The sequence below is a fragment of the Mycteria americana genome, chromosome 2 (assembly GCF_035582795.1).
Source record: "Mycteria americana isolate JAX WOST 10 ecotype Jacksonville Zoo and Gardens chromosome 2, USCA_MyAme_1.0, whole genome shotgun sequence".
In the NCBI taxonomy this organism is placed as follows: domain Eukaryota; kingdom Metazoa; phylum Chordata; class Aves; order Ciconiiformes; family Ciconiidae; genus Mycteria; species Mycteria americana.
In genome coordinates, this window is record NC_134366.1 from 140,311,604 (window position 1) to 140,324,543 (window position 12,940).

Genomic DNA, 12,940 nt, shown 5'->3' on the forward strand with positions numbered 1-12,940 from the left:
TAAAAAATATTTTAATGTGACATTTAGCCTTTGCATTACTCTGTCTTCCTTGTCAGAATAAATAACTGTGTGTAAAGGCAAATCAGGTGACCTTGATTGAAGATATGATTCCTGTTTCACACCTGAAGATGTCAAACTTGTTTGACAGGATCTTTTATAATGCATGTTGATTGGAAATTCTTACACCTCTTTATTTTTAAATTCTTTATTAATGAAGCCTGGTGTCAATTATTCAACTGTTTTGCCTGAGATCTGTGCTAGGCTATCTGGATCTCGTTAAATGGGTCATTCTGTTTATCCCTTCAATAATGACATACTGTTTTTTGTTCTACTGGAGTACCAAAAATGACTCAAAGAAATAATGCTTATAAAAAAGAAACTTTATGACAATTATCTAGACCTCTTCATTTGCTAAAGGTTAACTTTAGGATCTACAGCTAACATTTTCCTGAGTTTCTCTTGGCCCAGAAATAATTTTAACATCATCAGAGATTCTGAATTCGATAACCTGGAATAGAAACACTATTAGTCACCTCTCTTTTTCTGCATAACTATTGATAGTTCTATTATTTCTAAATAATAATGAGATTCAGATTCACACTGATTTGAATGTATAGTTTTAAAACTCCTTCTCCATTTCGTGACAAAAAAAAGTAAAATTTTTCACATCACTGTAAAACGCAAGCATTGTTAGAAGTATGCATTTTAAAACAGTTTAAATTTTGATGCAGATTGCCTGGTTTTAAAGCCTACAATCAACACAGAGAAGAAAATGAAAATGGGATATTGTCTGGACTGGGTCAGACCACAGGCCAGCATCCTGTCTCCAACAGTAGTCACAAGACGACCTTTGGGGAAGAGCATGAGTGTAACTCCCAGTACTGCCCAATTATCCACTGAAGTACAACGAATATTGTTGGGGGGGAGGAGGGGAGGGAAAAGATATATATATCTGCAAATATGTATCTACACGCACACAAAACACACACACATATATATACACATACACACATTAATGCACACACTAACACACTTTTGTGTTTATGGATGCAATAGGGATTCACGTTTCAAAAGTCTGTCAGTATCTGGCTATTAACTATCCCTTCCCAGTTTTCAAAAAGGGTAATATAAAGTACTGGAATATTTGTTCCTCACTCCAGTCTGGTGTAGTGGGTTCTAGCTAGCAGACTGTATCCAGATGAAGATTTGACAGAAGTGAGCTTTGCCTGTCTTTAAGGTTGCAAAGTTCAGCACTAGGAGGCAAAAGGGCAGTGAAAGTGAAAAGGTTTCTTGCAGTACTCACCGAGCTGTTTTCTACTTCTTTTTCCACTGCTGAATGTGACTCATTATTAGCTGGGTTCTTTGGTGCAGCAAATTCTGGTTTCTTAATTTTTGTGTCAGGTTTGTTTTCTTTGGCATCTGGCTTACCCCCAGATCTAGCAGGACTTGGCTTCTGTGAGGGTGGTATCCGTGCAAGTGTTGACGGTGATGGGTTGACATATTCATCTTCTTCGCTGAGCTCCTGTGGAAGCGCTGTTGGATTCATTTTTACATAATAGCCATGGTAGTGACCATGCAGCTCCCCATTCTCTGTGCTGATGGGATTGTGATGGGCTGAAAACTTTGGCTGGTGTTTCACAGCTACTTCCTCCTTCACTGGTGGTTTTGAATATAAAGGCTTGTTAATTGTGGGTGTTATATTCTCAGTGGCTAAAAGCTTTTTTTCTTGACTGAGTCTTGCCCCAGAAGTGGAGCTTTGCCTTTTCAGTTGTTTAGAAGGAGAAGGCTCAGAAGAAAGAGGAGGACTATGCCTTGGACTTGCTTCTGGGGTTCGAGGGGGTGTAGTACCTTTTCGATAAAAGTGAGGTGACTCTTTTGGGGTAGGTGGTTTCTCCTGAACTTTTTCTTCAGATTTTTCTTTCACCTCCATTCCTTCTTGAAATTTTTGTTTGATATAATCAGGGCCTGAAAAATAGTGTAACAGAAATATTATGATTAAAACAAGAATAAAACTTCACAGTAAAACTATTGCATTGGGATGTCAGATGGGACTGCCTTGCTAAAATGCTGGCAGGGGTGGGTGTTACCAAAAATTCACTGACATCCATAGTGATTTAGTCTAAATTGCTTAGTAGTTGAAGTTACTGTACTTTTGGTAATTGTTGGGACTACTTACTAATTTGGTTCAGTCACTTTATGTCTTCAGCTTTGCAAAGGGTCATAGGACATAAATTGTCTCTGAGTGAAGTCTGAGGGACTGAAGACTGACTTACATATCTATCATTCTTTCTTTTTCTGAGAGGCGTGTTTTGAGGTATGTTTTGCTTAATTACCCTAATCTATTTAACTTCTACCCTCATGACCATAGCATCTGTTTGATGTGGAAGTAATTAACCATCAGAATGAAATGTCTCTTCTGCCCTTATAACCTACAGGAAATAGGGCTTGAATCACTTTTTTTCCCTTTGTGTGCATGTTAGCTTGCCTTATATACATATATATGTGCCTTGAACTCTCACACACTGGCTTTGTCTTCCTAATCCGATCACTTGCCATATGAAGACCCAGGTTAACCACTCTAGTTGTAACGCAATTCTGCTTAGAAACCAGGAAGACAAATTCTCTCATATTCACTAGGGAAATGCAGAGCAGCCAGTATGAAGAATATCCTCCCCCCAAATCCTAGCAAAACTTCCATGAGCACATTCACCAGTAGGACTCACTTATCAGGGTGCATTTCTATGCAGCTGTTTACATAAAGACAAGCTGGCTGAGATGCTTTGCTCCAGGTTTTGGTTGTCTGATTTAACAGTTCAATGCTAAGACTTGAGCAAACACTCTGTTGAAGAAACAAAATTGCTGCAAATCTGTCTGTATTGTGGGCAGCATTTTCTATTTTTTTTCTTAGAGGCCACATTCCAGATTCCAGGATCAGGTCCCATAAGAAGTCAGAAACTGGGGAGCTCTGTGAACAAAGAACTGCAATGATCTTTCTGTATGTTCAATAAGGGCTTCTGCCAAATACATTGCAACTGTTTTTCCACTTCTGTCTTTGCTAGCACCACTACTTTCCTTTGACATTTTTATCTTCTGTAAGTGAGGCTTATCTGTGTTTTATGTCATAGAGAAATTCTGTGCCCAGAGAAGAATGTCTGCATGCATTTTTCTGCTTTTGAGTTTAAAGGAGGCTCTAGCTGTGTTAGGCAGATACAGTGTTTTTACAGATGCCAGAAGCATATGCATCACTACACAGCGCTAAGATGAAAGGAAGGAAGAGCAGCATGAAGTTTTTGGAAGTTACTGAGTCATCTAGTACGTAAGCATTGCTGAGAAGAAGAATTACTCGGCATGCAATGTCTTTTGAGCAGGAAAATTACAATGTTTTTGGCATCTCTGAAAACCAGGGGTGGAAACAGAGAGCTGTCGAGAAAGAAGGCTGGATGTAGACAAGCCAGGATTTGTTCTCAAATGACATTTGAGGAGGATGCTTTGAGGACTTAAGCCTGCACAGAGGGAGAGGACTAGAGGCTTGATTCTTACGGCTTTTTATAATCTTCCTGGTAAAAGGGAAAGGCAGCACAACACAAATTAAAAGTTGCCATATATAAAGTTACAGTTACAATCACCTTTCACAAAATTCTCCATCATGTAGGGGATTTCCTTCTGTCTTTGCTGAGAGGCATAAGGTAATGCTGCGGGTTTTAACATGCATAAACTTTGGTTTTCTTCTCTTTTCACATGGGATATAATTAGGCGTGTAAAGAGAAAAGGATAGCTAAAAGAGCTCTGCCTAACCTTTAAGCCCAAGCCATGGAGCAGTCAAATTACAATGATTATTTATTATGGACACATCCACATTCACATTAGCTTGCTCCTTATGACTGCTGTGGTGAAAGCATCCCAATTGGAATACCATCTCTTCAGCCTTACAATGCTGCTCAAATGGCACCTGATCTATTCCTCACCTATCTAGAAAATTCACATCCTGTGACAGCTCTCCACTGCCCAATATATGTAAAGACAGGACTTTTAGTAATATCTGACAGCACTTGATGGACCAAAGGCACTTTCATAAGAACACATCTGGGCCTCAGAAATGTCACCCCTCTCCACCGTTTCCTACGATCAACTAAAAGCCTCCCAGGGCTGGCCAGAGTGACTCTCTCTCCTCCTGAGACCTCCAAACTGTGTTGGAATTTCTGAAACAAGAAGGGAGCCAGGTCTTGGCTGCCCATGTCTCCATGAGAAACTGGTAGACTAAAGAACAAAAAACTTAAACCAAAACAAAAATATCATCTTTAACTGGAGCTTTCCCAAAGAAGTTAAGTGTCAACAGGCTAACGATGCCATATTTTTACTGGCTATTTGGCATTATTTGATGCTAAGTGACACTGAGCCCCACCAGAGAAAGCTGTAGCCATCTGCCTCCAAGTAATGTCTGAGGGTGTCTGACCAGACATTCAGCAATTGCCTTAACATAACACAGCAGCCCTCCCTCCCACCCCCCAGTACATCACATATGGCTATTAGAGATACATCCCTTGCCTCCAATCTTGCCAGGCAGGTCTTTCCAACACTCAAATTCTTGGCTCTATGCTGAAGTTAGCTTTGGAGATTGTCCAAGGACTTTTTTTACGTCTGTTCACTGTATTCAGTACAATCAGATTATGCACCTGTCTGAACCACTGACTCCAAGCAGCAAGAACACAGTTCCCACTCCCTTCTGAGGACTAAGAATACTTGACAGGACTGACTTTTTCCCCTTCATTAAAGGCATTATCTAACCCTACAGACATGGGCAACAGAGTCCTTTTTCTTCAGCATAATAGCACTCTACAGCACACCTTTAAAGTAACCAGGGCCAAGGGAATTTGGAAAGAGAGTCACTAGCATCTCATCCTACAAGAGTTCTCATCTGCCTGATCTTAATGAGGATGAGAATAGGATTTGAGGGTGGGAAGAAGGTAAGGAGGGATTATCTGTCTAGGAAATAAACACAGAGTCTGTTTGTCAGTTTGCAGTTCAAGCAACCAGTAGTTATGTTCCTAGACATGGTATGTCTGAGTGCCTAAGGAGAACCTAGTCTGGAAAGCAGAACCAAGAAATGTTTTCTAACCAAGTAAAGATAAGCTTTCTTTGTGGATGAACCTGTGTGTTTTCTTATGGTGACATGCTGGCCCTGCTACTGTTGGTTCAAAATTGATGCACCTTTGCTGGCTGATGGTCAGCCATGGGGTGGTTTTGGCTCACACAACTGTTGTGATGCCAGCAGCTGGATGGCACCATTAAAGTGTGAGTTAGCTAGTATTTGGGGGGAACAGCCCCTGAAAGCCAAAGGACTGTGTGGATGTGTGCAATGTATGCACGTAGAGTCTCATACTGTCAGCTAGTCTGCTTGAACAGCATTTCATTGATGGCTGTGGGGTGAGAGAAGATTTGGTTTGGTTGCAGACACACTCATAGTTGTTCTAAACCTAGAATTTCTTGTGGAGTTCTCGTGTAACATGTCCTTCCTCCTGGAGGGGCTCCAGTAAGTGATGTGACAGCATGGCCAGCCCTTTAAATGAGAATAGAAGGGTGCCTTGGTTGTGCCACAGCATTTTTAGAGAGGTGACAGCCGCATGTGTTCCCCCGTGGCCTAGTGAGGTATTGGCAGCATGGGGCTGTTACAGGATTGTGGCTCAAGCAGTGTCTGAAAATGTAATCTTGCAGGACACCGTAAATGCAGCCAGGGTTTCCCAAGAAGGCTAAGAAGAGACTGTGCCTTATCAGCTCAGGATGAAAGGATCAGCTAGGATAGTGAGGAAAAAGGCGTAGATATATATTTATAGATATGAGCTTCAGGCCTATTCAATCCAGCCAGTTTCATGTATTTTGGCCTCTTTGCAAAAGAGAAAAGATGAGGATATGGGAAAAGGGTGAGACTGAATGAGGATGAGCTCAGGAAGTGCCGAAGGCACTAGGATTCCTTACAGTAGGGCTGGTGAACCTTCAAGGAGCAATTCTGAATTCCATAGTCAATACACCTGAGTAATCTGCCTTAAATCTCATTTCCATAATTTAATGAGCTTTTGCCTCGGTTTAGTATAATGATTTCTATATTCTCAATATTATTAAGCTAATACTTCTTTTAACTGGCAAAAAGGACTTCTGTAGTAACACATCAACCAAATAAAAAATTCTGATGTTTTTTGGCAGGACTGCAGGACAACGCATTTTCAAGTTATACAAGAACATTTCCGTAGTTTTCTAATATTATAAAGTAAAAGAGTAGTTAGTAATTTACAGAATTAAAATATACTAGAATATTGAATTAAAAATAGTACTATGTAAACTAAAATATACTATATTCTAGTACATTTTAGTTCTGTATAGCACTATTTTCTTTAAGACTTAATCCACTGCATCCTACTCTTTTCCAGCTTTCTGTGTACTCCTATATGACCTTGGACACATTGTAACATCTTACTTGGTCCACATGTAAAAAGAAAGTATGCAGTGGACACTCAGGTTTAAAAGCTTTTCCCTGAACCAAACTTAAGACAGGGAATTCTGTTGATAGCAACAAACAATTTCCACAGGAAACACTTTCACAGTGCCAGATGCATTCCTTCTTAGAGGGAATGTTGTGAGAAACTCCACTAGAACTCCACTAGAAACTCCACTCTCTGGGAGCAGCAAAAAAGTTTTGGGAGAGTAGGTTTCTCTGAGCTAAGCCTGAGATACTACGCAATACAGATGAGAGCCTCTCACCATACTGTGACAGAAGATGCCTGTTCCTGGAGCCCTGGACTTGTACCTCACTGAAGTAGGTTCCTGTAAGACCCCTATAGGTAAGCACAGGCTATAGGACTCTAGCAGCCTTGTCACCCAGGTGTCTCCGGTCCCCAGGGTGGATCAGTACTCCCAGTGGTAAACTGAATGGCTGCTGTGCAAGAAGTGAGGATCCTCCTTCCCCTTCTCCCCCTCCAATTTGTGAAGGCCCAGCCACAACTTTTAAATCAGTTAAAAGTGATTTGGATAAAAGGTGCTGTAATTACATACCCTGTGCAAAAACACTAATTTGGGAATTACCTGGCATCACCAATGAGACTATGCTTAATTAGGTCATCATAACTTGCAAAACTATATTTAAAACCTAGAGGTTTATGTGTTCTTTACCGTAGAGACCGGTTTTGTTCTTCAGACATGTCCTCTCTATTTGTTTTTCAGAGAAAAATGAAAAACATGGCAAAACCACCTTCTTAATATATGCCAATAGCATTTAGGTTCTTACTCTGTGCAATTTTACAGTAAAAAAGAAAAAAAAAAAAAAGAAACAGCTGCTCCTTAAGAACCCCCCCCCGCAACTTTATCAATAATCTAAACATCTTATAATTTCTTCACGATACTTCTTCCACTCTTTTGTTCCCCCAGCCTTACCATTCTTACAATTCAGGAAAAACAAGCATTTCATATTACAATTTTATTTTTCTTTTGAAAGCAAAAAAAGATTGCAATGCCACTAAAGCAAGCCCTAGAATGTAACATTTACAGAATATAATATTTAAAGTACTGTTGATGCTGAAATGATGTGACTCAATTTCAAGGTATATTAGACGTAATTATTAGGTAAGCATGTGCTTATTTCTGCTTTTTAAACAAGAGTACACATTATGTGATGTAACCTAACTATCTCTAGTGCTAAATAAAGAGTTAACAAATATATAGTGCTATATAAAGAATAACCCAGGTAACAAATGACATGGTCATTTCATGATTACAAGAAAATTTATGTGGTACTTATAGATAAATTCCACCCATGAAGCAGATACTTCACTCCCTAATTTTGTTTACACATATGCATTGTTAAGCAGAAATACTCAATCTTCATTGCAAGGTTTACTGATTGTCTGTTGGGTAATGGTGACACGATCAAAGCTATTTGCTCAATCAGGACACTGCAGTTTATATGCAAACCTTCCAAGATTAGAGGCCCCTTTTTACTAAACTACTGAACACTTCTATAAAAAAGACAGAATTCCTGCTCTGAAAAGTTGACAATCTATAAGTACAATACAAAAGATAGCAAAAATGTTATACCAATAGTCCATTTTACAGATGGGGGAGCTAAACCAAAGGGAAATCATGACCCAAAGTGCATGCTTCATCTGAATAATCTCTCTGAATTCACTGGTCAGTTGTCAATAAAGCACTGTCATGCTCAAAGCTTTGCTAAATCTTTGGTAAAGTGATTTTTGCCTAAAGTTGCACAGGAAGCCTTTGTCAAAACTAGGAATGGAGTGCAAGTCTTCTGAGTAATCAAAAGCCACCACAGCACTTTGGCCGTAAGTTTGTCACATAACTTCATAAATGTCATCTTCCTGGAGAAGCCAAGAACTGTCTACTGAATCAGAATTCAAAGATCAGGAGAAGGAAACAGTAAATGATGAGTAAGTTTCTTACTGCACGTTATATCCTAGTACAAATCCAGGACACAATACTGTTGAAGCAAAAGCTGAAATCTTTTGTGTTTAAATGCACTGTACTAAAAAAGGAAAATATATAGTTTGGTGTTGGTACTACAAGTTGCTATATACTGTTCAAGAAATAAGCTGGTGAAAACCATCTGGTTTGTTATCTTCTGATGTGGTCAATGGTTTTCTAAAGTATCACTGTTGGCAACAATATCTATGCTCTCATAATAAGATTTATTTGCTACTCTGATGAACATGAATAAAACTTGGAAAGCCTGGTGACCTGTTGAGAGGATCAATTAATATAGGATCTTTTTTCCTGCAAGCATCCAAAATGCTCTTATGTTAGGATTTTTCAGGATAGGACATCTATTTTATAATAATTCCTCAGCATTCAGTATGGTAACTGTAGGTGAAGGAAATAAAAATCATCATTTATCAGTCTGCTAAGAGAAGTGATTCGATGAGTCATTACAAAACTGCAAATAACTATATTCAGTAAATTTTAGAAAGACAGGTTTTTTTATTATTGCTTCATTGTGGAGATGTGGAGGGGGGCAGGGAAGAACTATAATTATTGTCATTAGTACTTCCTCTGTTTTATTCTTATTTTTCTGAAGGTATACTGATAACAGGAGAAAAAAAAAAGAGCTTTTAACTGATAGGCTGCTGGCTTGAATTCAGCCCAAATGAATGGAGGGCTGTGCAATGTCATGTGTAAAATGTGTTGATGAACTCAGCGGAACAGAGATATAGTTATGGTTTTAGTAATGTTTGGCAGCCCTGTCTGCCATCTTGGCAGAATGAACTGGGACTAAATGGGGCTGGAAATTAAGGGGTGAGGATTACAGCCACAGAGAAATTGATGGATATAACGCAAAATGCTTAAAGAGGCACAGGGCTCCGAGAGATCATTTCTGCCTGACTTAGATATGGTAGTTTAAGAGGTTATCACCCCAAATGTCTGCAGTATCCTTCTGATGGATATAGTACCCCAGCAATAGGACATGGAACGGTGCAGCTGCTTCACGGTTGGGTCAATGTGCAGCAAGGTACGTAAGATTTCTGGCTCCCAGACAGTAAGTGGGCACCTGACTTGTTTGCCAAGCTGGAGGTGGCATTTCCCTAGAAAGAAATACCCTACTCCTAGTGATGCATATATTTAATAATTCCTTAATTCAAAATGACATATGTAGGCCCTGTTGCCCTGTTTTGGCTGCATGTAAAGTTGGTTATGCCAGCTGGAATAATGGCTCTCCTTAACTGTACTTGAGAATGCTTTACAGAAAAAAAATCACACATTTGCTAAAGTTTAAAAATGAAGCATGTCACAAAAGAGAAAGAAGAATTGAAATGGAAGGGATTGTTGACACCATCTGGTGAGATTTAAAAGAAACCCAAGTCTGGATGCCTGCTTTAACTTTTAGCCTCTGATGGCAACTGCATTTTGGTGAGGTACGATCAACATTTTAAAGGCTAGTAAACAGCTTCCCTAGCAAGGGGCAAATCAAAAGGCTTGCCTGGACTAATTTTTAAATTCCATTTGGCTGCCTTACAATACTTTCTTTTTTTTCTGGACTTACTACCACTAGCATGGAAGTACCATGGCTGCCTAGGAAAGCAAACTACGAGGTAAACAAGAGGGAGAAGACTGCATGTTTTGCATAATCTGAAAATACTCTAAAATATAATGTTTACCCTTTGGAATGCTTTGTAATCTTTCTTAATTCAGTCTTACTCCCAACTCCTCATCCCCCCTTGAAAATACCTTCCTTTCGCTGAAATTTTCTGCAGCTTAGACTTCTAGGACTTCTCAATCCGTTGTTAGCATTGCTGCTTCCTTAAGCACTACTCCTGGTAGCCCTTCTTCTCCTACTGCACTGCAGGCAACACTGAAACTAGCATGTGCCAACAGTTACTCACTCACTAGATCCATGAATGTTATGGAGAATGATGCCTACATGTATTTATTTTATGGAACTGTTGTGATTTGATCTGACAGCCTGCTGTCCTTCAAACCGTATACTACTGACATGACCTAAAAATATAACACAAAGACAGCACATAATGTGATACTATACTATTGCGACAACCTGACAAAGCCACATCATCATTCAGCGATGTAAAAGTTAGAATACACAAATCTTCCACCTAGGACTAACTTTAAAAGGTAGCATCACTGAATACAAGTAGGTTTTAATGCAGCCTTAAATGCAACCTTCCCTTCTTGCTAAGTAAAGATAAGCACCTACAATAGGTAATCACTGCTAGGAATTGCTTATTAAGCATCTCGTGCAGAAGAACCCCAAACATACACATTCTTGTGTATCAAGGTTGCGCTCTCAACTACTTTCTTTATCTCTGCTCAGGAAGCAGTTTCGTGCAGTATCGTAAATAACTTCCAGGTACTTTTGTTAGAATACCTATCTATCATCTTTAAAATATCTGCCAGGACTTTATTTTCTGGGTTTTGACATCAATGAAAATGACGGGGCCTTCTCAAAACCCACATCAAACACTTCCTGTAATGGACTAGACAAAGATCAACTGTGCCGAGTTACTTATTTACTAGCCACACATACAGGGACACACATACACTTTGGCCAAACCCAAGGCTAGTTCTTATGCCTCTCTGTTTACTCTGCTCTGATGTTTACACAGCACAAGAGAGCTATTGGTGTGGCCTGTGAACTGACTACTTTACTGCTAGTCTCTCTGCATTTCACACAGATAGCTATTGAAAAGTATATGGCATTATGTTATCTCACAGCGCTGCAAGAAACTTGAAAATATTAAAATGTCTACTCAAGCACACGAACTTGAGATGCTAGCAACAGCAATGACAACTAAAAAGGAAATGGACTTCCACCAAATGATCCAAATCGTATGCAACATTACAAACTTGTGAGTCTAGCAGTAGGATGACAGAACAGGGATGTTAGTGCAATTCCTATCTGTATGAAAATCAGACTGCCTCTTTTCTCCCTTCCTATCAGTTCCTTCAAATCTGAAATTAGTTTGAGTTGTCCTACCATTAACATACCTGAATATAATACATAAACAGTATTTTTGTATTTTTCATTTTTTGGTATTCTCCAATAAATAATTAAAAAAGAATTACGGATAACAGAATCCCTAAAAGTAAGATTTTCTTCCTCAAAAGGTTTCTAAATGCGTCATTATAGAGTAGACATATACACACTGAAAGATCTGAAGGCAGGAAAGAATAGACTAATGAATCTAAAAAACTGCCTGCAGTCAGCACTAAGTAAGAAGAATGTATTTATTCTGACTGTAAATCCAATCTCTGCTCCATTTCTGTGACTGCTTCAGTAGGTGACTAAAGTAGCCGTGACATTTGCAAAACAGGGTACAAAATTCATAATTGTATCTGCATAGTAGATTACAGTGTGTAAGCTCTTATACTTTTGGATTCATTACCATCAGAAAAGTGTAACAGATTTACCCTACCTGATAGCACTATGAATGCTGTGCAGCTCTCTCTCAGACCTCACTGGGACATCAGTTTATGGACACAGAAATTGCTCATGATGACCAATCTTAATTATGGCTTGCTTTACTTACCCTAACTCTCTGTTTTCAGAGAGAACTTCAAAAAAATATTTGCAAGATTATATGGTGTTGCATATGGCTCCTGTATATAGGACAGGCTTCATTTTTCCAGGCTAGATAATATACACGCATTGTATTTAATGCGAATGCTCCCAGCTAAATAACACACGTACTATAATCTACTTGAACGCTTCTGAGCCTGCAGGCTGCTTAATATGAGATAACTGAGAAGGTAAGCTTTTAGCTTTTTCACAGAAAATCTAAAGCCTACTTTACTTCAGCCAAGCTGCACTGGGGCATAAGGGAGACTGAAGCCTAGCGTCAGTGGATGTTTTACTGCTATTATTAAGAACGGTACATGAACCTCTGATCATGGGAACATTTTTCTGAAAACTACAAAAAAATCCACTGGAAAACTTAGCAAATGTTAACTGCAGCACTAGTGTTCTTTAAGCTCCTTTGTATCTATCATAAAGGCTGGGCAGAAGTGAAAGGCTATAATTCTGTTCTCATCACAACTGCATACTCTCTGAAAAGATGAATTGTATATATATAAAGAGACTGTTAATGGAGCATAATAGCTGCCTTTACCCAGTAGAATCCACACTTCTTTACATTTCTCCCAGCATGTCCACATCTTTCTGATATGACGATGTCCAAAGTTATACACAATATTGCAGATTCAGTGTCACCGGGATCATGCAGAGAAGGGACCATTACCCTTCTTCTCCATGACGTGCTGCTTCTGTATATACAGCCTGGAAGAGTATTAGCAGCTTCTCCTGCTGTATCACATTTCAAATGCATGGCTATCATGCTGCTCTATGGGAGTTTGGCAACTGACCTCACCTGGAGCAGGTTCACATCTCATCTCCAACTGGCTAAGTCTGTCAGCCCTTAAGGACTTCTCA

The 12,940-nt window shown here is 39.3% G+C and overlaps 1 protein-coding gene across 4 annotated transcripts in view; it reads right to left on the reverse strand.

Annotated features, from left to right (window-relative positions):
• The window catches only part of JPH1 (junctophilin 1), an 85,575-nt gene that overhangs the window by 9,585 nt on the left and 63,050 nt on the right, over positions 1-12,940 (reverse strand). For all 4 annotated transcript variants that reach the window (XM_075494825.1, XM_075494829.1, XM_075494828.1 and 1 more), the window contains exon 4: positions 1,304-1,965. In XM_075494825.1, coding sequence (XP_075350940.1) covers positions 1,304-1,965 — 662 coding nt within the window. The remainder of the gene's footprint in view (positions 1-1,303; positions 1,966-12,940) is intronic.